Here is a 20,330-nt window from a genome sequence, read left to right as displayed (position 1 = left end):
TTCTCCCACCAGAGGCCAGCAGCATCTCTCAGCAATGACAATGAGAAGTTCACCCTGGCCTTTCCAGATGCCCCAGGGAAGCAAAACCACTGATCTAAATGTTAAGTCTCACCGCCACCACCACTGGTAATGCAAACGTGAGGAGCCGGCACACACCCGGACAGCTCCCAATTTGCTCATCCGTATTCAGCAAATATGTTAAATACATGCTCCCTGCCCATCACTGTTCTAGGAACCTGGGATATAGCCATGAACAAAAGAAACATCTTTGCTCTCAATATCTTTGCTTACATTCATGCCAGGGTGGAGGGGAGAACAGGCAATAACTAGCTCATCGGTTTGTTAGTGAATCGGGGTGTCCTAAAGTGAAAGTGTTAGCGCATGTGGAAGTGGGGTAAGGGGTTCAGATGTGCCCGAGTTTGGGGGCAGGTTGCTATTTTAAACAGGGTGGTCAAGGAAAGTCTACAGAAAAAATGACAGCTGAGCAGAGTCCTGACAGAGGTGAAGGACTGAACAAGGAGAACATCTGGAGAGTCCAGCGGACAGACTCCGAGTCCCTGAGGTGGGAGCACGCCCGGTGGGAGTGCAGGGGGCAAGCAGGGAGCAGGAGAGAATCGAGTCGGTGGGGGCCCCAGGCCAGGCCATTGTAAGGTCGGTTCGAGCCGTAGGAGAGGGCTGAGCAGAACCCGCCGTAGGAGAGGGCTGAGCAGAACCCGCCGTAGGAGAGGGCTGAGCAGAACCCGCCGTAGGAGAGGGCTGAGCAGAACCGAGCCGTAGGAGAGGGCTGAGCAGAACCGTGAGAGTAGTGACCTGACGCCACGCGGGAATCTGAGACCCTCTTCTGCTGCAAAGTGGAGAACAGACCACCTCCCCCAAGGGAAGAGTCGGGCAAAGAATTCAATGGCTGTTGCTTTAATCCCAGCAAGAGATGATGCTGGCTCAGGCCCGGATGGTAACCGCAGAAGTGGTGAAAAATGGTTGGATTCTGGCTGTTTCGAATGTGAAATCCCAAAGGGTGTCCTGCTCCATGAGAGGTTGAGCTGGGGAAAGGGTCAAGGATGACTCTAAGAATTGAGCCGGAGCCCCCGCAGGACGGAACTGTCACCTGAGCTGGGGGAAGCGGGAGGAGCAGGTTTGGGCCAGGTCAGGAGTCAGTGTTGGGCAGGCTGAGTGGCAGAGCTGTCTGTGGACGGCCAGAGGGGCTCAGGAGACAGGCCCCCCTGGAACGCAGGAGAGTGGCCTAGCGGAGATGCAAATGTGGGCGAAATCAGCATAGAGTGGAGGCGGGATGAGATTGCCCAGCGAGCAGTGCAGATGAGACAGCTCTGGGGACTCCCCACTGGGAAGAGAAGATGAACCGCAAGGAGGCTGAGGAGGCTGAGGAGGAGGGGCCGGGAGGTAGGAAGAAAGTCAAGAGAGTGTGGAGTCTGAAGTTCAGGTGAAGAAACTAGATTAAGGGGAAGTGATCAACTCCACCAAACACTGCAGCTGGCAGGGCCCCCCAGTATGCAGACTGGATTAGCAAAATGCAAATTAACCATTCCTCTCCCCCTCCTTCCAGTTTAAAGGAGACACCCTAGCCGGGGCAGCAGGGGGTGAGCTCTAGTTACACAAAGGCCCTGGCCAGTCCAGCAGCTCCCTCCTCCCCAGTCCTTCAGTCTCAGGCCATCTGAAGATTCTATTCCCAGGAAGAGGGGGTCCCCCAGGGCTGGAGGACACGGACACACACACACACACACACACACGCTGCCTGGCAGAGGAGAGGAAGGAAGGGAGCAGGGTCTGAGGGGCTGGGCGTCTTGGCGCCTCTGGTTCAGACTGGGCAGCGCCCTGACTTGGAGGAGGAGGCAGGTCCAGGGAAGTGAGGAGCCTCAGCCAACGTGGCTCAGCAGATCCCGGGCAGAGCCAGTCCAGTAGCCAGACGGGGCCCTGCATTCTGTGCTCTGCTCTGCCCAGCTGACAGCCCACATTTCGGTCCCCTGCCCAGGGCTCAGGCCGGCATGCCTCTTGCCTCTCAGGCCCTGCCCAGGCAGAGTTGGCAGGGTTTCCTTCCAGCAGCCACACCCACACCCCAACCCCCAGCCCAGCCCTGCACTGCACATACACCGGAGAAATGTCAGCTCTCTACAGTAACAATTCACAGCCTTCCATCCACACTACATCCACTCTAAAAATATCAAATTATTTCCATCATTAAATCCAAGATGCCATAAAACAAGTTGCATCTGGGCTCTGTATGCGGGAATGTCGCTAGTCCCCTTGCGGAGCAAGGTAGCAGAGGAGCGGCTGAAGGGGGGCTGGGACCTCCACCGCTGCCTCCTCGCAGCCCCTGATGGACATGTGATGCTCCATCGGCCTTTTTTCTGTTCAGTAAAAGAAAGTCATTTTCCTCCGAGGTCAGGTTGATGTTTGGAGAGTCCAGCAAGCAGGATGGCTATTCTTGAAGCCCTCTTTATTCAGGGGTCCCGGGATGTGTCACAGGAAGTCCCAGCACACCCAGGGACTCCCAGATGCGGGGCTCACACCCGGATCGTGTGTGGGCCCAGAAGGAATTCAAATGAAACAGCAGTTCCTCATCCAGTCTCTAACACAGGCAAGACGCTCTCCTGGACGCGTCCTCTGCGACGCACAACCCGTGATGTCTGCATCCCCGCCCTGCCCGGGGTCAGAGAGAATGACGGCTTCCTCCGCTGCTGTCCAGGTGTCCGACGGACGCGGGGAGCTCTAGTCAGGGCTGTGCCAGGGGACTTCCGGAGGCAGGAGATGGGACATTAGCTGGGAGGCACGAGGTGCCCCGTATGGAGAAACAGCTTGCCCAAAGGTGAGCTGGGCATAACCCGAGCTGGTCTCCCGCTGGTCTGCTCTCCCCACGAGGCCTCAGAGCTGCAGCGTCCTTGAAAAGCTCCATGGTGCCCACTGCTGAGAGCCAAGTCCAGCTCCTTCTCGGGCTGCAGCCAAAGCCCGGCGTGATCTGACCGTCTGATTTAATTCCACCCACGGACAGTCCTCCAGCCCTCTGTGACCGCTGAGGACCTTTGCCATGCCCTCTTCAGAGTCCAGAGGGCCCTCATGGGTCCTCCTGAACCACCTCTCTGTTCTAAGATGGACTTTTCTACGCCAAAAAAAACTCCTTGGCTTTTCCCCAAATACCCCGCTCACCTTCTGGGTTCATGCTGCTCTCTCCCCTTGGAATGCCCTAACTCTCTCTCATTCTCTGTGTTTAACAATCTATTAGATGCAGTATACAACATAAAGAACACAGTCAACAATATCATTATAACTTTGTATGGTGACAGATGGTTACGAGACTTAATGGCAATCACTTCCTAAGATATATAAATGTCAAATCACTATGTTGTATACCTGAAGCTAGTATAATGTACTCTAATTTAAAAAAAAACAAACTCCCTATCCTTCAAGGCCCAAGTATATGCCACCTCCTGCAGGCAGTCCACCCTGATTTCCAGTCAGCAACAAAGGCTCACTCTTCCTCCCTCAATTCCCCATGCATTTCCTAACTAAGCTGTCCTCGTGGTCCTTCTCTAATACTGCCCAGAGTTATCTGGGTATATATTTCCGTCTCTTCAACTCACCTGTAAGCTATTTGAGAGAGAGGCCCTACCTTTAAATCTAGATCTGTCTGCTGGGAAGTAGAGGACCCTGGACACAAACCGGAGGTGATCTTTGTTTCTGCAGACAAACCGATTAATCCAGAAAGTCTGCGTCGGAGAGAACAATGTGATAGAAGAAGAAATCCGCGTGAACAGAAGCGTGCACGAGTGGGCAGGAGGGGGCGGAGGAGGGGGCGGAGCCACCTACGTGTTCAAGGTGAGGTGGGCTGGGCCAGCTCCCCAAGGTCAGTGACTTCCTTGTGTCCTGGGGCTGCCGCATGACAGCCCTGGGAACCAAATGCCACTTGGTGTCATTTAAAGATGAGGAAATCAAGGCCCAGAGGGATGTTGGGCTCCCTGTCTGTCCAGGAAAAGGCAGGCTCTTCTCTTGCTGATGTACCAGCCCCACCTGCCATGCAGGCCTTTGCCGCCCCTGCTTCAGTGCGGCAGAGGGCCCACCGTGCCCCCCTCTCCCCCAAGGCGAACTTTTCCGGAATTATCGCAGCCAGGCCAGAAAGTGAGGGCAAAGGCATCCTGCTAGGTCTTCCCACAGGGACAGTGATGCTGGGGGCTTAATCTTGAGGTGCTTGGGGGTCAGAGGCAGAGACCCCTGTGGGTGGAGGAGGGGAGAGAGCAAAGACCTGCCACCAGCACCCAAACCTCTGCGGCTACTCCGTGCAGCTCCAGGAAGGGGCTGTGTGACCAGCCCTTACAACTGAGCCCCACGCGTGGCTTGGCCCCTCTGATTGAGCCCTGACTAGGAGCTGGGGTGAGAGTGCAAGCCGATGGGTTGTTGTAACGTGAGTTCGGAGCCCTCAGACCACCGAGATGTCACCCACTGCTCAGTAAACACTCAGACACAGTGAACGTTTAACCCAGGGCTCTGGGGTCTGCGGAGTGGACGCCTGGCTCGGCTGCCAATCTCTGACTGTCTCTCTGGCCAGATGAAGGACGGCGTGCCTGTGCCCCTCATCATTGCAGCCGGCGGTGGTGGCAGGGCCTACGGGGCCAAGATGGACGCGTTCCGCCCCGAGAGGCTGGAGAATAACTCCTCAGTCCTAGGGCTCAACGGCTACTCCGGAGCCGCAGGTAAAGCAGTGCGTGCCTGCCCTCGGCCAGAACATCCTCTGGGGACAGCGAGAGCTCCGGCGTGGCCGGGGCCATCATGCACCTGTGGGCACCTTAGCTACGGGTACCTGGGAGCCTGGAGCTCTGGTTTCAGTGCCAGCATCAGGGGGGAGTGCAGGCAGCATCTTTGGGCACCAGAGAGCGCCTTGCTGACTTGCAGAAAGTCACTAAGAAAATGAGCCGGGCACCAGCGTCCAGACTGCCAGCCCAGCCCTCCCCGTGTTGTACCAGTGCAGTTGGAGGTGAGCAGATGGAAGGAAGCCGCGCGGAGTCAGGCCCCCTGGATCCCCACGGTCCCTCCCGCAGCCCCCAGCTGCCCGCTCACACAGCTCCTCAGAGGAAAAGCTCTTTCTGGAATCTTCGGGCTGGGCTTCCTGTGCTAGTGAGAGCCAGCCACACAGACAGGGGGCAGACACAGGGGTGCGGATCTCTGCTTCTTCCGAAATTAGCCTTCTCTAAAGAGAAAATGCAATTCATGTTTGTATTTTCTCCACAATCAGAGTAAGGGAGGATCTTTGAAAGCATTTAAAATGTGAGATGAATTAAAGTAAATACTCGAAAGTTCTCTTTACTCAAGAGAGGACTAGGAATAGAAGTGGGCAGAAATAGTTACGGGTCCACAGTGAAGAATCAGCCCCTGCAGTATTTATAGCACCCTGACGCCGGTGCAGACTTAACCTTACGAAGCACTTCCACGTCTGTGACACGTGTGCTTTTCAGAACAATCCTGTAGGGTTTTCCAGAAAGATATTATTATTCCCATTATACAAGAGTCAGCGAGCTCCTAGAAAGTTAGTGGGTTTTTCCTCAACACGGCCAAACTGTTTCATACTCGATCCATTTTTTTAAAGCCTTGCTGGTGATCTATTTTTTGTCCATTATTTTCCTTTCCACACATTTGCTCGAAGGCTGCGGGATGCAGTGGGGCGTCAGCAACCACCTGCCGGGGGACTGTGTGGGAGGCGAGGGGCGGGCGGGGCGGGGAAGGCGGCAGCCATGCTGTGGGCCCAGCTCGCCCCAGTGTGCTCGCTGCCTCAGGGCTCTGCAGGCCGGCAGCCGAGTGCCCGCAGGTCCCTGATGGAGCGGGGCCACCTCACATCAACAGCCACGCTGGGCCCACGCCCACCCTCTGGCTGGAGGAGAGGCCAGCCACTTGAAACCTAAGCACCCCTGTAAGTTCCAAGGTGACACAAGGTCCCCACGACTTGCCTGGGGGCCTTGACTGGCTCAGTGGGTCCCCATTCTAGACCCAGCCTGTTCCTCATCTGGGTTTCGTGGTCTTAAACCTGGCTCCCTCTTTGTCGTGTGATATCACTTCTATCCACAGCCCCCCCTCTCCTCCACACACTCAGCCCCCCCTGCTACCCTCCCTACGTCCAAAAGCACCCCCCAGGCCAGTCAAGCCTGCGGTTCCAGCAGGAAGTGGGTCCTGGTTCTTGTTGAGATGGGGAGCAGCTAGCGAAGTAAAGGCCCAGCACTAGGGGAGCTGGTGGGAATGGAGAGAAGGGGAGGAACAAGCCGGTGGCCATGCTGCCCGCCCCCACTACCCCTTCCTAGTCGAGCACCCCCAGGGCTTTGCAGCCAGAGGCCTGATGGGCAGCTGTGGTGCTAGGCCTGCACCCACCAGGACATCAGCTGTGGCCAAAGCAGGTCTCTCTAGGACAGAGGCCACATTCCTGGTCCTCCAGCCGTGGACTCCAGCCCCCGGGTCTCCAAAGCACACCGCGTCCTGCCTCCTCCGCCAGGCCCGGCAGCTGACCAACCCGGCCAGCAGCTCACTAGGGTTTTCTCTGTCTCTTCCTGCAGGTGGTGGAGGCGGCTGGAATGATAACACTTCCTTGCTCTGGTCTGGAAAATCTTTGCTGGAGGGTGCCACCGGAGGACATTCCTGCCCCCAGGCCATGAAGAAGTGGGGGTGGGAGACAAGAGGGGGTTTCGGAGGGGGTGGAGGGGGGTGCTCCTCCGGTGGAGGAGGCGGAGGATATATAGGTAAAGATGATTTGTGTTCAAGGTGTCGCTCCCCTCCCCCTTAGTCCTAGGCATCTCACCTCCCTGTCCTCTCCCCAGCCCCCGCCTGCCCTCCCCGGCCGCCCCAAGTGTGGACTGTGATGTCACCATGCACGCCTTCCTGTCAGCCTGGGGACCAGCCAGAGGCAGGGTGTTGGCTTGCGAGCCAGCATCCTGCCTCCGGGCTTAATAGCGACAGCATCGAGATCCCATGCACTTCTTGATCACCCCCAAAGCCGATGATAAAGAGGCTTTGGCTTCCCAGACTGTTCTTGGAGCCACCGCTAAGGATGTGCTGGCTTGAGAACCGTAGAGGCCGGACTTCTCAACCCTGTGCCTCCCTTTGGATGGCCTGGCCCGCGTCCTTGCAAGCCCGCTCTCTGAGGGCCCGTTCATGGCTTCTAGCCTCAAGGACTCCTCCCCGCCCCTCCCCTGCCCCAGCCCACCAGCTCCAGAACGGCACCACCCTCCATGCTGACGGCACTACGCCCGGAGGCAGCCCAGGCAGCCTCAGCTCAGCCCTCAGCCTCGCCCTCAGCAAGCAGCTGGCCACGGCCGCTCTCTGGGTCAGAGCAAAGCAGACGAGCCTTCTGAAGCTGAGAGGCTGGGAGATGGTGTCTCCACCGTCCCCGCAGACTAGGACGTGATGCATGCACACACCGTGATGTTCTGTCTGTGTTTTGCTTTACGCTGCCTAAGATGCTTGCGTTAACCAGATGTCTTCTTTCCGAGCCCTGGGTGGCGGGAGAGCCCGAGGGGGGCGCCCAGAGAGAACCCAGCCCCAGCTGAATGGAGGGACAGGAGCCTAAAGGCACAGGGGCCCTTCCCCCTGACCCGATGGGACTGGAGAGAAATTCCTCAGTGCTACTGCCCTGCCAGCCGGGAGCGGAATGGGGCTAACCCAGCCTGGGGAGACTAGAACTTTTCCGGCTCCTGTTCACAAACACTGCTTCCTGGGGCCCCAGGAGAGTGGGGACTCCCCGATGGGAGCTGGCCTGGGCCTGGAGGGGAAAGTGGCCCCACACCCATCATCAGCTGAGCCGAGCCCCAAGTCAGCCCCTGTGCCCTGAGCCTCCCATCCCTCCCCATCACCCGCCCTTCCAGGTCCCTCACTGACCCCACTGCATGACCGCTTCTGCGCACGTGTGTTGAGACTTGGGCGCCCACCTCTCTGCGTCAAACTCTCCTCTGGTTCGCCACAGGTGGCAACGCAGCCTCCGACAATGACCCTGAGATGGACGGAGAGGATGGGGTGTCCTTCATCAGTCCCCTGGGCATCCTGTACACCCCGGCTTTAAAAGGTACCCCCTCTGCCAGGTGCAGAACCAACTTCCTTAGGCCAGTTCTGCTGCCCAGCTAGCACCTCAGGGTGCTGACGTGAGTCAGGGGACAAAGGCGCAATTGTGGGTCGCTTGCAGATGAGGCTACCTGGTACTCATCCCGCCAGGTCCGCGGAAGTCAGCAGTGTGCTAGCACGTGGACACAGAGGCGGTAGACTGACAGCCAGCAGGCTGGGCCTAGAAAATGCAGCTGTAATAGACCCTTTACCTGTCCCGGCCAACGTAAGGATCGGGCCTGTGGACCCTCCCACCGACCTAGATAAATGCACCCAAACAGCCTCCGTCTGACCTCCACTCGCCAGATGCGCCGGGACTTTCCTACTCAGTGACGTAGAAACAGGGACCAGAGAACGCACCCTGAGCAGTGGAGACACAGCACAGGCTGGGGGGCTGCCCTCACGGGCTCGGCCGAGGCTGACCCTCCTCCTCGCCCACAGTGATGGAAGGCCACGGCGAAGTGAATATTAAGCATTACCTAAACTGCAGCCACTGCGAGGTAGACGAGTGCCACATGGACCCCGAGAGCCACAGGGTCATCTGCTTCTGTGACCACGGGACAGTGCTGGCGGAGGACGGTGTCTCCTGCATTGGTAAGGGGGTGGGGCGTGGTAAGGGGTTCCAGACCTGCGTGTGGAACATGGGCCACGGCTCACAACGGAGCCTGGAGTCACCTAGAGCCACCCCTAACCCAGGGCGTGAACCTCACAGCCCTACCCGGGGCCAGCCACCGCCCTGGAACACCCCGGTGCCAGGGACCTGGGCTCTAAGGCATGCGCCTCCTCCAGGGGGTACAGAGCCAGACCCCTACCCTGCAGCTTCTGCTTCTGGGGTCCTCACTGGCAACGGCCTTCCAAGTGTGTCCCCCACTGTCAGTCTTCTCCAGATTGAATGGCCCTGCATTTCAATCCATTCGTACGGGACACAGTCTTCGTCTTCGTCTCCCTCTCCGTTCTGGTGCCTAATCTGCAGCCGTTCCGACTGTCAGCGTCCCTTCTGAGATGCAGTGTGGGACCAGGCACGGCACCTCGGTGAGGTCTGTGCCAGTGTGGCGCCGGCCGGTGCTCCAGGAAGTACTCGGCCTGGGCTGCAGGCACAGTGTGCTGGGTGGCACTGAGCTCCCTGTGGCGAAGCCCCGAGTCCCTTCTGCAAGCCACTGCTGGCTCACCTCTCAGCCGCACCTCATCATCGTGTAGTCGAGGGTTTGAATTAATGTCCAGGATTTTATACTTAGACCTGTTACATGTGTCCTCCACCCCAAAGCTGCTGTTGGGAGCTGTCAAACCAGGGCCACACTGCTTCCTGCCCCGGGTCCTCTGAAAGGAAGGTGGACACGTCTCAGGGATGAGAGGGACGGGCAGCTTTTGTGCTGACCAGGGAGGGGACCTCCGATCGGCTAAGGGGAATCAGCGTGCTCACTGGTGTCTCGTGGGACCTGTCTTCCAGTGTCGCCCACCCCGGAGCCCCACCTGCCACTCTCGCTGATCCTCTCTGTCGTGACCTCTGCGCTGGTAGCCGCCCTGGTCCTGGCGTTCTCCGGCATCATGATTGGTGAGTGTGCCACCGCCCCAGGGAGGCCAAAGGGAGGCAGGGCAGGCGGATCTGGCAGAACAGCGCAGGGGCTCAGGCTCGGCCACGGACCCGAGTGTCCTCTGTGTGGGCAGTGACTGGAGCAGCCCGGGCCCCCGACACAGCTGTGGTTCCTAGGAGCCCCTGATTCTGAACTTCAGCCTGGATATAACCTCCGGGCTGCTCCTGGGGAGGCGGGCTGGGGCGCTCTGCCGAGGTGGACCCGGCTCAGGCTCCGCGCTTCGCTCCCGCGGGCCCTTCCAGCCTGGCTCGCTCCTTGCGTAGCGCCCCAGCCCCCACTCGCCACTGCGAGCACAGAGCACAAAGCTGGTTTGTGAGTGTTTCCTGGCAGGCCTGTGAGCCGAGGTGAGCTGGCAGACAGGTCACAGAGGACTCCGCATCGTCCAGCCAGGGCAGGGGGGCAGGGACATGCAGGAAGGCTCAGCTCCGGGCTGCACTTTCAGACCAGCCCCCTCGGGGATGAGGGGATCTGGGGGTGGCCAGGGAGGTGCAGCACGTGTAATTCCCACATGATGCCAGCCTTCAAAGGGACAGGGTAAGAGCTAAGATGTGCCCAGCCGGTGGTGTGGCTCAGTAGACCGAGAGGTCCCGGTTCAATTCCTGGTCAGGGCACATGCCTGGTTTGCGGGCTCGATCCCCAGTGGGGCGCATGCAGGAGGCAGCCGATCTCTGTCCCTTCCTCTCTCTCTAAAATAAATCAATAAAAAGTATAATTTATTTTTAAATGAGCTAACACATGTTGTGCACTGACTGCGTGCCAGATGATTTACACATTTTAGTTTGCTAAACAGCAAACCCCTCTATGGTCACGGCTGGCACCTTTCATAGAAGAGGGAACAGAGTGCACAGCGGTTGGCCCACCTGCCCCGGCCCCTACGTGGTGGGGCTGGGCCTTAAAGGCACTACCCACCCTATGGATCACAGTTCCGTGCCCCCATGGAGTTTGCCTACGGAATGTTCTCAAGAATAATCACGGAGACTGTGGCCCCTTGCACTGGTAGGGCTCTTTAGAATTTTTCAGTCATTTAATATTGGTGAATTTATTTCATTTAGACAACCCTAGACAGTGCAGAGTCAGGGGCATAGGGGACTGGGCAGGAGTTACTCTCCCTGTTTACAGAGGAGACTGGGATCCAAAGAGGTTGCATGACCTTGTCAGTGTCACTCGGCTTGTAAGTAACAAAGGTGAAATTAGAACTCAGGTCCTCCAGCAGTTTAGACGCCAGTTTAGAAACCTATTTACTCTGGCAGTTATCCAACTACGGCTGCTCTCAAATCCGTGTTCTTCCCACCCGAAGACTGGGCATAGCAGAGCTACCAGGCAGGCCTGCTCCTGAGAGACACAGGACTCCTCTGACGTCCCAAAACCTTTGCTGCACCATCTTTAGACCGAATGGCCAATGAGGGTTTTTACTCAACTCTCCTTCATGCAGGGCCAGACCTTGAACACTCTGATGGTCTCCCAGCCTTCCTGGGCTCCCTCCCATTTCCTCTCAGAACCCTTTTCCCTAATGAAATTCTGCATGTTTAATCCTGTCTTGGGTCTGCTTCTCAGAGGACCCATACTAATGTGTCTGCCCCTGTATGATACAGTAAAACCATTTCCATTTATATGAGATTAAGCTTTACCTTAACTTTAAATAATCGTTCAATTAAAAGTACACTTTCACATCTATAATCATTTTGTTAGTATCACTGAGTGTGATGGAAAGGCTTAGATCTCAGAGGAGGAGCTGGAGATCCAGGAAGGCTTCCTGGGGGAGGTGGCCTGTGCTGGGCTTCGAGGGCGGGGCTGCCGGGTCCAGGCCACGTGCGGCTGACCTCCCTCTGTCTGCAGTGTACCGCCGGAAGCACCAGGAGCTGCAAGCCATGCAGATGGAGCTGCAGAGCCCCGAATACAAACTGAGCAAGCTCCGCACCTCGACCATCATGACCGACTACAACCCCAACTACTGCTTTGCTGGCAAGACCTCCTCCATCAGTGACCTGAAGGAGGTGCCACGGAAAAACATCACCCTCATTCGGTGAGTGCCTCTGCCATCCTTCAGGGAAAGGGGGTGTTCCAGGGGGTTGGATGTCGTCCCAACACCATAGATTCCTCTGGCCACAAGAACCAGCAAAGCCACCTCTAGGGCACCCCTGATATTCCCAGAGGGAGAAGGTTTAATGTTCAGGGCCATTTGGGGGTATTTAATCACTTAACACTCTTTATATTCACGGGGTTTGTACAATGAGAGGAAGACTAGATGGGGGGAACCAGGACTCTCCTCAAAATCCACACAAGTGCCCCTCCCTGTGCCTTCCTGTCCCCTCCCTCCACAGAGCTCCCAGGGCACCCTGTGCATGCCCGTCGCTCACTGAGTGACCCCACAGAAGTGACTCCCCTCCATCTGTGCCGACCTCCCCGGGGGTGCAAGCCTCCAGGGTGAGGGCCAGGTCTCAGTCACCTCTGTGTCCCTGGCAAATATCAGACTCAAGTCTTCACGGAAGGAAGGAGTGTTCAACCATTGTCATGAATCCCAGGCTGGAACATCTCTTGCCAGTTTTCAGACAAAGCAATGGAGGCCTGGGACTGAGTAGCAAAGCCAGGTTGGGAGTGTGACTCTTGAATGTGTGGGTGCCCCCTGCCCTCGTGGGCAACCACCAAATGTGCCCGACCTCTTGCTCGTGGCCTGCCCGCCTCTGCTCATCTTGCCTTCTCCTCTGCACAGGGGTCTGGGCCACGGTGCATTCGGGGAGGTGTATGAAGGCCAGGTGTCTGGAACGCCCGCCGACCCGAACCCCCTGCGCGTGGCTGTGAAGGTAAGAGAGGCTCCCTCGAGGCCTGGCCTTGGCCAGCGGTCTCTGTAGGCCACACTCTCTGCTCAGCCTGTCACTCCTGCTGCTAAGGCCTTCTCCCCTCTGTGCCCAGACGCTGCCTGAGGTGTGTTCCGAGCAGGACGAGCTGGATTTCCTCATGGAAGCCCTGATCATCAGGTAGCGTCACAGAGATACACCCCCCCACCCCACATGGACATGCTTCAAGCAGGTGTCTCCTAGGGAAACCCCCTCCAGCACCCCTCTCCCTCTCCAGCAGCAGGCTCCCCCAAATTCTCAGCCTGTCTCACCAGCAGCCCCACATGGTTGTCTCAGAAAAAGATCTCTATGACCTAGTAATCCAACAGCTACCACTCTGCCTTCAGCTAGCACCCCTGTGCCATCCACTCATTCTTCCTGCTTCAGGAAGAGAGCACGCTAGTGTTTGGCAGCTATAACCGCCCTCCAGGGCCTCGGGAGGGATCCACAGTGGGATCCATACACCCCTCTTTCTCAGTCCCTTGCACACGACATCACCTGGCCGGTCTCACACAGTCCCCTGTGAAAGCAGCTTCTGCAGCTTCTCCCTGAGGCCTGCCTTGGAGGACTCAAAGGGAATCCTAGCTAGCAGTCCATGCACCTGTCTCTGAGCAGGGAGCTGGATGCTCTCCTGTCTCCCCACCCACTTTCTCACCCAAGTGTCTGTGCAGGGTCCTCCCACCTCCAACCAAATGCTCTCCTGCAGACTGAGCTCCAGCCAGGCCTGCCCTCTGGTTCTACACCAGCTCAGTGATGAGACAGTCAGCTCAGGCTCAGCACCGAACCCCTGCTACCGACATTCACAGGATGCATGGACAGGATGTGGCTGCTCAAAACATAACTTTGTATCCTGCTTTCCCCACGTAAGAGTTTCCCAGATTCAGCTCCGTGAACTATACTTCCTCCCCTCTGTTCTGCAGCAAATTCAATCACCAGAACATCGTGCGCTGTGTCGGAGTGAGTCTGCAGGCCCTGCCCCGGTTTATCTTGCTGGAGCTCATGGCGGGAGGAGACCTCAAGTCCTTCCTCCGGGAGACCCGCCCTCGCCCGGTGAGTGAGCACAGCCTTGCCCCAGTGTTTGTACCAAGGAATGGGGGGGGGGGGGGCGGGCAGCCTGGGAAGCAGCTACTCGGGGTAGGGGGCAAGGGTGTCCTGGGCTTGGATCTGGGGGAATAGCCAGGAGAGAATGAACCAAATGTGGACAACGGCCCAGGGAGCTCATGCAAGGCCTGTGCAATGGATTCCCCAGCCTGAGTCCATTTTTGTGGCCTGCTGATTATGGAAGACCAAACTAAGGACAAGCTCAGAGAGGCACGTTCATGCCAAACAGGTCACGAACCCACCCAGCTCGCCTGGGGCAGGTCAGTCTGTATCCACTGTCATGTCACAAATGGCCACATCGGACCTTGTAGTTTCACTCTCAAAATATAGTGCTGAACTATTTAGGAAGGTGCTGCACATGTGTTATCGTTGAAGGGCTAGAGATGGAGACAGTGAAGAGACCTGGGCGGATCCAGGAGTGCCACCCCCCAGCCCTGCTTGGCCACTAGACAACCATGTGGCTCGGGGCAGACCACCCAGTCCAACCGCAGTGTGCAAAGTGGCGTCCGAGGGCCGGCCTGGAGCAGCTCGGACGTGGCTCTCAGTTATAAACCGCAGCACCCTGGTGGGCCCGGAATCCAGCTCCTGCTCCTCGTACTGACTGTGTCTTCAGGGCCCCTGGGCACCAGGGACTGGAGCAGAGCAGACCCCCCAAGTGAGGACTGGCTCCCCGGAGTTGCCGCTGGACTGTGAGGTCTGCAGGGAAGACGTGCACCCTCCCCCCGCCCAGGACAACAGGGCCAGACTGACAGACACCCTGCTACAGAAAGCCCAGAACTGCCCGTTCTGCTCTCAGACGCCAAGGTGGCAGAAACCTCGAAAGGTCACCCTGCTCCAGCGCCCACTGCCGGTCAGGCTCAGTTTGGAATGTGTTAGCCCGAGGAGCCTCCGTGCCGTCCCAGCAAGCCCCTGGCTGACCCGTCTTGGCGTTTAAGGACCCACCTATCCTGGAAAAGCTGAGTGTGTGCACCTGAGCACACTGGCAGGAGGAGGTAGGCGGAAGGAATTCGGCCCTTTTCCTGGGAGTCCTCGTTAGCATGGTCCTCCCCCTCCTCAGAGCTCCACATTTCACGGTTCTCAAAACCGCTCTGTGGGGTCAGCAGCGCAGATCTTTCACAGATGAGAAAACTGTCGCCCGAGAGGCTGTGCTTTGCCAGGGCCCCACAGGAAGTGAAAGAGCTGGGACCAGAACTCAGGCCTTGCGGCTCCTATTTCGGTGCCTTTTCCCGCCTACGGTGCCCTTTATCCCAGAGCTACTCTTTGGGGAGCCACGGACGACCCCAGTGAGGCCAGGTCGTTCAGAGCCCACACTGGAGCTGTGCGGACATCTCTGCCAGGGTCTGAGCACCAACCTCCTTGGCTTTCCATCGCCACCCACCAGGGCGCCGCCTTCAGCCCTGTGCCTGAGACTCTCAGCGGTGCTGCTTGCAGAGGTCAGACGGGGCACGAGGCAAGCACAGCTCTGATTTTCCGTGGACGTCCCTGAGGCTTGAGGAGGAAGAGGACTGTACGTGCACAGGAGAGACCTGGGATCTGTACAGGAGATCTGGGAATCCATCACTTGGCAAGGCCAAGGACAGGGTGGCAGGGCAGGGTGGGAGTAAGGGGTGGGGCTCCTCGCTCTTCTGATGATGAAAGATGCTTTGAATAGTGTCCTAAAAACAAAGCACCAGCAAGGAAAGGCAAATCATTGGTGTCTCCCACCTGCTCCCACCCCCGTGCCGCCGTGAGAGGCTCAGAGCAGGAGCCTCCGCCAAGTTCTGACCTCTAACTGCCTCTGAACCACACCTATGGGACCTTCGGCGCTCTTGAGAGAGAGCCCTGTTAAGGTCAGGATCCCGCCCACCAAATCCACTCTTCACCTTTAACCCTGCTCTCGCTCCACGTGGCCCTCCTTGCCAGCCATGCCCCCAAGTCTCGCAGCACCTCGGTCATCCTTATTCTCACCCCCATACACACCCACCACCCAGGTGGGCTGGTCCTTCCTGAGGTACCTGCCATGGGGTGACTGAAAATGTCCGACTACAGCCCTGCAGAGGACCCCATGCCGATGTGTGTGGCAGCAGCTTCCCCGGAGGTTTAGATGAGGTGGTATCCCGCCCGGATTCCGAGAGCACAAAGTCCAACTTAGTAAGGCAGGGACCTGGTCGTGTAAAAGGAATGTGATTTAGAATCAACAGAGGGGCTCATATCGTGGTCCTCACACATGAAGAAGGGAGGGGCGGCTAATGGAGTTCAGGGCTGGAGAAATACAGGGGCGGGTTGTGCCTCCGGCTGTGGAAGTCACTGGATTCGAAGGCCTGAATCCCACCCGGTTTATCTGTTCAAACCCCTGAGACGCTCAGGGCCTACATGATGCCCTGCGTGCGGGCACTTGTCTGGGTCGGAAGCGGACAAGGTCTCCGTCCTCACTCCCCACTCTCCCTGGAACTCAGCGGTCCCATAGGCTTTCAGGATCAAAGGATCTCAAAGGTGAGCTAAGAGGCTGTGGCTTCAGATGGCATGTGGATGGACATGAAGTGACAGACGGGCCGATGCAGTGGACAGAATGGATGCCCAGGCTAATCGTGTTTGTCATGGAAAGGAAATTCATAGGTAACTAACTGATGCACTGATCCCAGGACCCCACAGAAGAGAAGGTCCCTTTAAATGTTGAGAAAATTTTTCTTTACTCAACAAATATTTATTGAGGGTTTAATACATGTCAGACATAGGCTAATCACTGTCTTTTAGTATCCGTTGATTTGATCAACAGTGACAAGAGCCATTACGGAGTCCGTGACGTCTTTATTCAAGGTGGTGGTCATTACCCACAGCAGCGTCTGTAGGTGCGTGGAACGTGGTCATGTCTGTAGGTAATAGCTCCAGAGAACGTCTCAGCAAGCAGGTGGCTCCTTGGATCCCAGAGGACACAGTACAGGAGGGCAGCTCCGATGTGGAGTGATGCTCAGGCTTAGGTCTTCGACTCTGATTTTGCAACCCCAGTGCCGGCCCCAGTGCGCACAGGGGCTCTGGGCCAGGGAAAGTCAGCCCGTGAGGAGCCAGGGGGGCGGGCCCAGCAGCACGACCCCTCGTCGCTTTCCAGCGGCTGTGTGCGGCGTTCCTACTCTGTTCCCGTCTGCATCTGCTTCTTCCGTCCTGTGTCCCTCTCGCTCTTCTGTGCATCGATTTGAAAATACGTCCTTATTCCGTTTTTCACCTGGTGAAACAGTTCCTACTCCACGTCCTGCGATTCTTCCTCTCTCCATGATTCAGGAGAAGCTCTTTAAGGAAGCACTAGATACAATATTATCCTGTGTTTTATTAGTGTATATTTATTACCCTTTGGGAATAACCTCTCAGAAGCTGTGACCAAAGAAATCCTTCCACCTCACTGGGCCTGTCTTCTCACCTGCAAAGTGGGATGTTGGTCTAAACCAGGGGTGGGGAACGTCTGGCCTGCGGGCCGTACGAGGCCCGTGAAATCAATACCAGCTCACATCACACGCCTCACCAAATCAGCCTGACCAAACAGAGCAGGCTAATTTTAAGTTGATAATTTTGTATGGCCCACAAAGGATGTTATAAATACCCAAATGGCCCTTGGCAGGAAAAAGGTCCCCCACCCCCAGACAGTGTCCCTAAAAGGAACAGCCATGCCTGAGGTGCCTCACGTCACCCCCACGCTCAAAAGAACTCTCTGGCCAAAGTCCAGAGCCCTGCAGCCTCCCCTCGTTGGTTCTCATTCTACGTCAGTGTACAGCCAAGTCCCTGGTAACGCCTGTGATCGAGAACCTATCGAAGCCAGGAATCCCCGTGCCTCTTTGACGGACTTCCATCCCACAACCCACTTTGAGAAACGCTGGACCGGATCCGCCCTGTGAGCACTGGACAGAACACACACTCAGTGCGGCCGGGGAACCTCGCCCGGGGACACACACAGCACCGCGCACTGGGTTGTGCCCAGCGCGGCTGCTCTGAGTGTGTGTTTCCACACCGCACAGCTCCCGACCGCGCACACCCGCCACGGGCTGCCGCCTGTCTGCCTGTGACTCGGGCAGTCAGTTTGCTCTGAGCCGCCCGGGCAGGGGGCAGGGAGCCGAGAGGAGCCTGGCCGGGTCAGTGCCCGGGCAGATTCAGTCCTGCAGCGCGCCAGGCTCATGGAGCATTTGAGACTCAGAGGTCCTCCCATCCCTAGAGACGGGGGAACAGAGAGGCTCAGGGGAGCCGGGAGGGGTCCTCCTCTGGTGGGAACAGAAAGCATTTTCCTGAGAGCAAAGATATTTCTAAAACTATAGCAAGATAGATGACTGTTTCCCTCGGAAATAGATTTACTTTTCTTTTTCCCAGGAAATGGGGACTCTTTCTCTCACGGTACCAGTACTTCCGACCCCAACAAGGCCCCTGGAAAAACCAACACAGGGCAAGTTCCCGAGACCCCCAGCCCCCCACTGCAGCCCCACCATAACTGCAGGTCCCCCTAGGGAGCTTTCCTGCGGAGCCTCTCTGTCCCGCTCACAGCCCGGAGGGGTCAGTGCCACGCCGCTGTCGCCGATGAGGACACTGGCTGGACAGAGACAAAGCAGTTAGCCCAGTTCTCAGGGCCAGTGAGGAACCAGCAGGCGGAAGCCAGCTCGGCTGCACTGACCGTGGGATGAGCTCTCCTGCGTCTGTGCACAGCTCGGCACTCCCGGGCTCGCCACTGCTCACGCACGCCCTCGCTTCTCGGCGTGCCGCCTGACAAGCTCCATTTTAGCGTGAACCCTGCCTCCCCCAGCCCGGCTCCTTAAGCCCCGCTCAGGGTGCGTCAGCTCTACGCTGTCAGCTGTGTGACCTGGAGTGAGTCACTTAGCCTCTCTGAGCCTCAGCCCTCCCTTCAACGTGGAGGTCACCTTCTCTTCCCCACCAACAACACAGGACGCTGCATGGAAGCGGTCACGCACTCAGACTGGCTCTGCTGCACGTCAGGCGGGGCCTGATGGTCCATGGGCAGGGAGTACCCCCTCCCTGAGCGGTCTCCCCCAGAATGCAGCATGCCGTAGAGAAGCAGACTCCTCTCCACCTCCCCCAGACCACATATTGCTCCCAGGAGTCCTGGGGAGGCCCCAGTCTGTGGCAGAGGGACTCCCAGCTGACATCTAGGTAAATCCTAGTTTATTTGTAACCAACCAACAACCCCCCCCAATATGTATTGAACCCTACAACATGTCAAGCACTGTGCTGGACACCGTGGAGGTGGACACTGAAGTCCCTCCCTTGGGGACCTCAGAGTCCACTTGGGCACATCGCAAAATACACACAGAACGACAAAGCAAATACGACACTGTGTGGTGACAAGCTGCTGCAGACTTTGGGGATTTCGGAATTAAAAGAGACACCGAGATAGGACGCAGGCTTCGGGGAAAGCTTCCCAGAGCTCCCCGGGCTGTCCGGGCGGAGGTGGGCTGTACCCAGAGCGGCGGAGACATCGTCCAGGGAGGCTTGACACGCTCTTCCGTTGCCCAGCGTTTTCCAAAAACCTCCTCTTTTCTTTCTCATCCCACGTTAGGTCTGGATATTCTTGAAGAAAATTAAAACTTTAAAACATTTAGAGGATTTTAAAAACAACATTATCCTGCCCTGGCCGGTTTGGCCCAGTGGTTAGAGCGTTGACCTGTGTGGTCCAGAGAGACCCAGGTTTGATTCCCACTAAGGGAATGTACCTCAGTTGCAGTTTGTCCCTGGCCCTGGTTGGTCGTGCGGGTGGCAGCCACTCGATGTGTCCCTTTCGCATTGATGTTTCTCTCTCTCTCTCTCTCTCTCTCTCTCTCTCTGTTCCTCTCTCTCCCTCCCATTCTATCTGAACAAAAAGTGAAAAAATATCCTCAGGTGAGGATAAAAAAAAACAAACAAAACATGATCCCCCTTGATTTTCTCACAGGCTTGTTTGTAAGTTTGGGGCTTCAAATGCTTATGAAGATTGAGGTAGAAGAACCTGCAGAATAAATGAACAGGGGAAAGGACACCTGGCCCCTCCTGGCTTCCTGTGGTTTGGGGGTTCCAGACGCTGTTACTCCCCTGGGGTGCTGTGAAACCCACAAACGCTGCACCCACCTGCAGTGGTTGCTGCACCGCCCGGGCGGAGGTCCAGGCATCTGTGCCACTTTAAAACAGCCGGGTGATCTAAGGGCAGCAGGGCCGGGACCCCAGGGGACAGCGAGTCCTGTTTGGCCTCCTTGGGGGCACTTGAACTTGTGTCTCAGTTCTTCTGTCCCCAAGCGCTTCTCACCAGTGGGTCATTTCCGTCTCCCCGCAGAACCAGCCCTCCTCCCTGGCCATGCTGGACCTCCTGCACGTGGCTCGGGACATTGCCTGTGGCTGCCAGTACCTGGAGGAAAATCACTTCATCCACCGGTGAGTCCGAGTACCTGCTCTGCCCTCCGTGTCCTGCATGCCTCCCTACAGGTCTCCGGGGCCCGGCTCGCCCCCTGCTCCCGCCAGGGGTGGATCGGCCTTCTCTGTCTTCAAGGTGACTGCTTACCCTCAGGGCTTCACTGGACCCATATGTAAAATGGGTACTGCGAAAGGTCATACCAGCGCTGCAGACCTAGAGCAGCTGCTACTGACTTCCTGCGGGGACGCCTGCCCGTATCTCGCAGTGACACCTTCAAGGCCTATATCATAACGTTCCCTCTTCAAAAACTGAGCCCCTTAAGGTAGTGAAAGGAGCCCACCGTCTCCGTATCTGAGTGTGGGCGCTCGA

At 57.3% G+C, this 20,330-nt stretch overlaps 1 protein-coding gene across 1 annotated transcript in view; it reads left to right on the top strand.

Annotated features, from left to right (window-relative positions):
* Window positions 1-20,330, top strand: part of ALK (ALK receptor tyrosine kinase) — a 594,344-nt gene that overhangs the window by 561,479 nt on the left and 12,535 nt on the right. Inside the window, exons 14-24 of the mRNA XM_036262276.1 lie at window positions 3,697-3,828; window positions 4,556-4,700; window positions 6,546-6,728; window positions 7,949-8,047; window positions 8,524-8,676; window positions 9,530-9,634; window positions 11,511-11,697; window positions 12,385-12,475; window positions 12,585-12,649; window positions 13,429-13,558; window positions 19,884-19,981. Coding sequence (XP_036118169.1) covers window positions 3,697-3,828; window positions 4,556-4,700; window positions 6,546-6,728; window positions 7,949-8,047; window positions 8,524-8,676; window positions 9,530-9,634; window positions 11,511-11,697; window positions 12,385-12,475; window positions 12,585-12,649; window positions 13,429-13,558; window positions 19,884-19,981 — 1,388 coding nt within the window. The remainder of the gene's footprint in view (window positions 1-3,696; window positions 3,829-4,555; window positions 4,701-6,545; window positions 6,729-7,948; window positions 8,048-8,523; window positions 8,677-9,529; window positions 9,635-11,510; window positions 11,698-12,384; window positions 12,476-12,584; window positions 12,650-13,428; window positions 13,559-19,883; window positions 19,982-20,330) is intronic.

The sequence above is a fragment of the Molossus molossus genome, unplaced genomic scaffold, assembly GCF_014108415.1.
Source record: "Molossus molossus isolate mMolMol1 unplaced genomic scaffold, mMolMol1.p scaffold_m16_p_15, whole genome shotgun sequence".
Lineage (NCBI taxonomy): Eukaryota > Metazoa > Chordata > Mammalia > Chiroptera > Molossidae > Molossus > Molossus molossus.
Note: the sequence above shows the minus strand (reverse complement) of the source record. Positions and strands in the feature narration are given on the sequence as shown.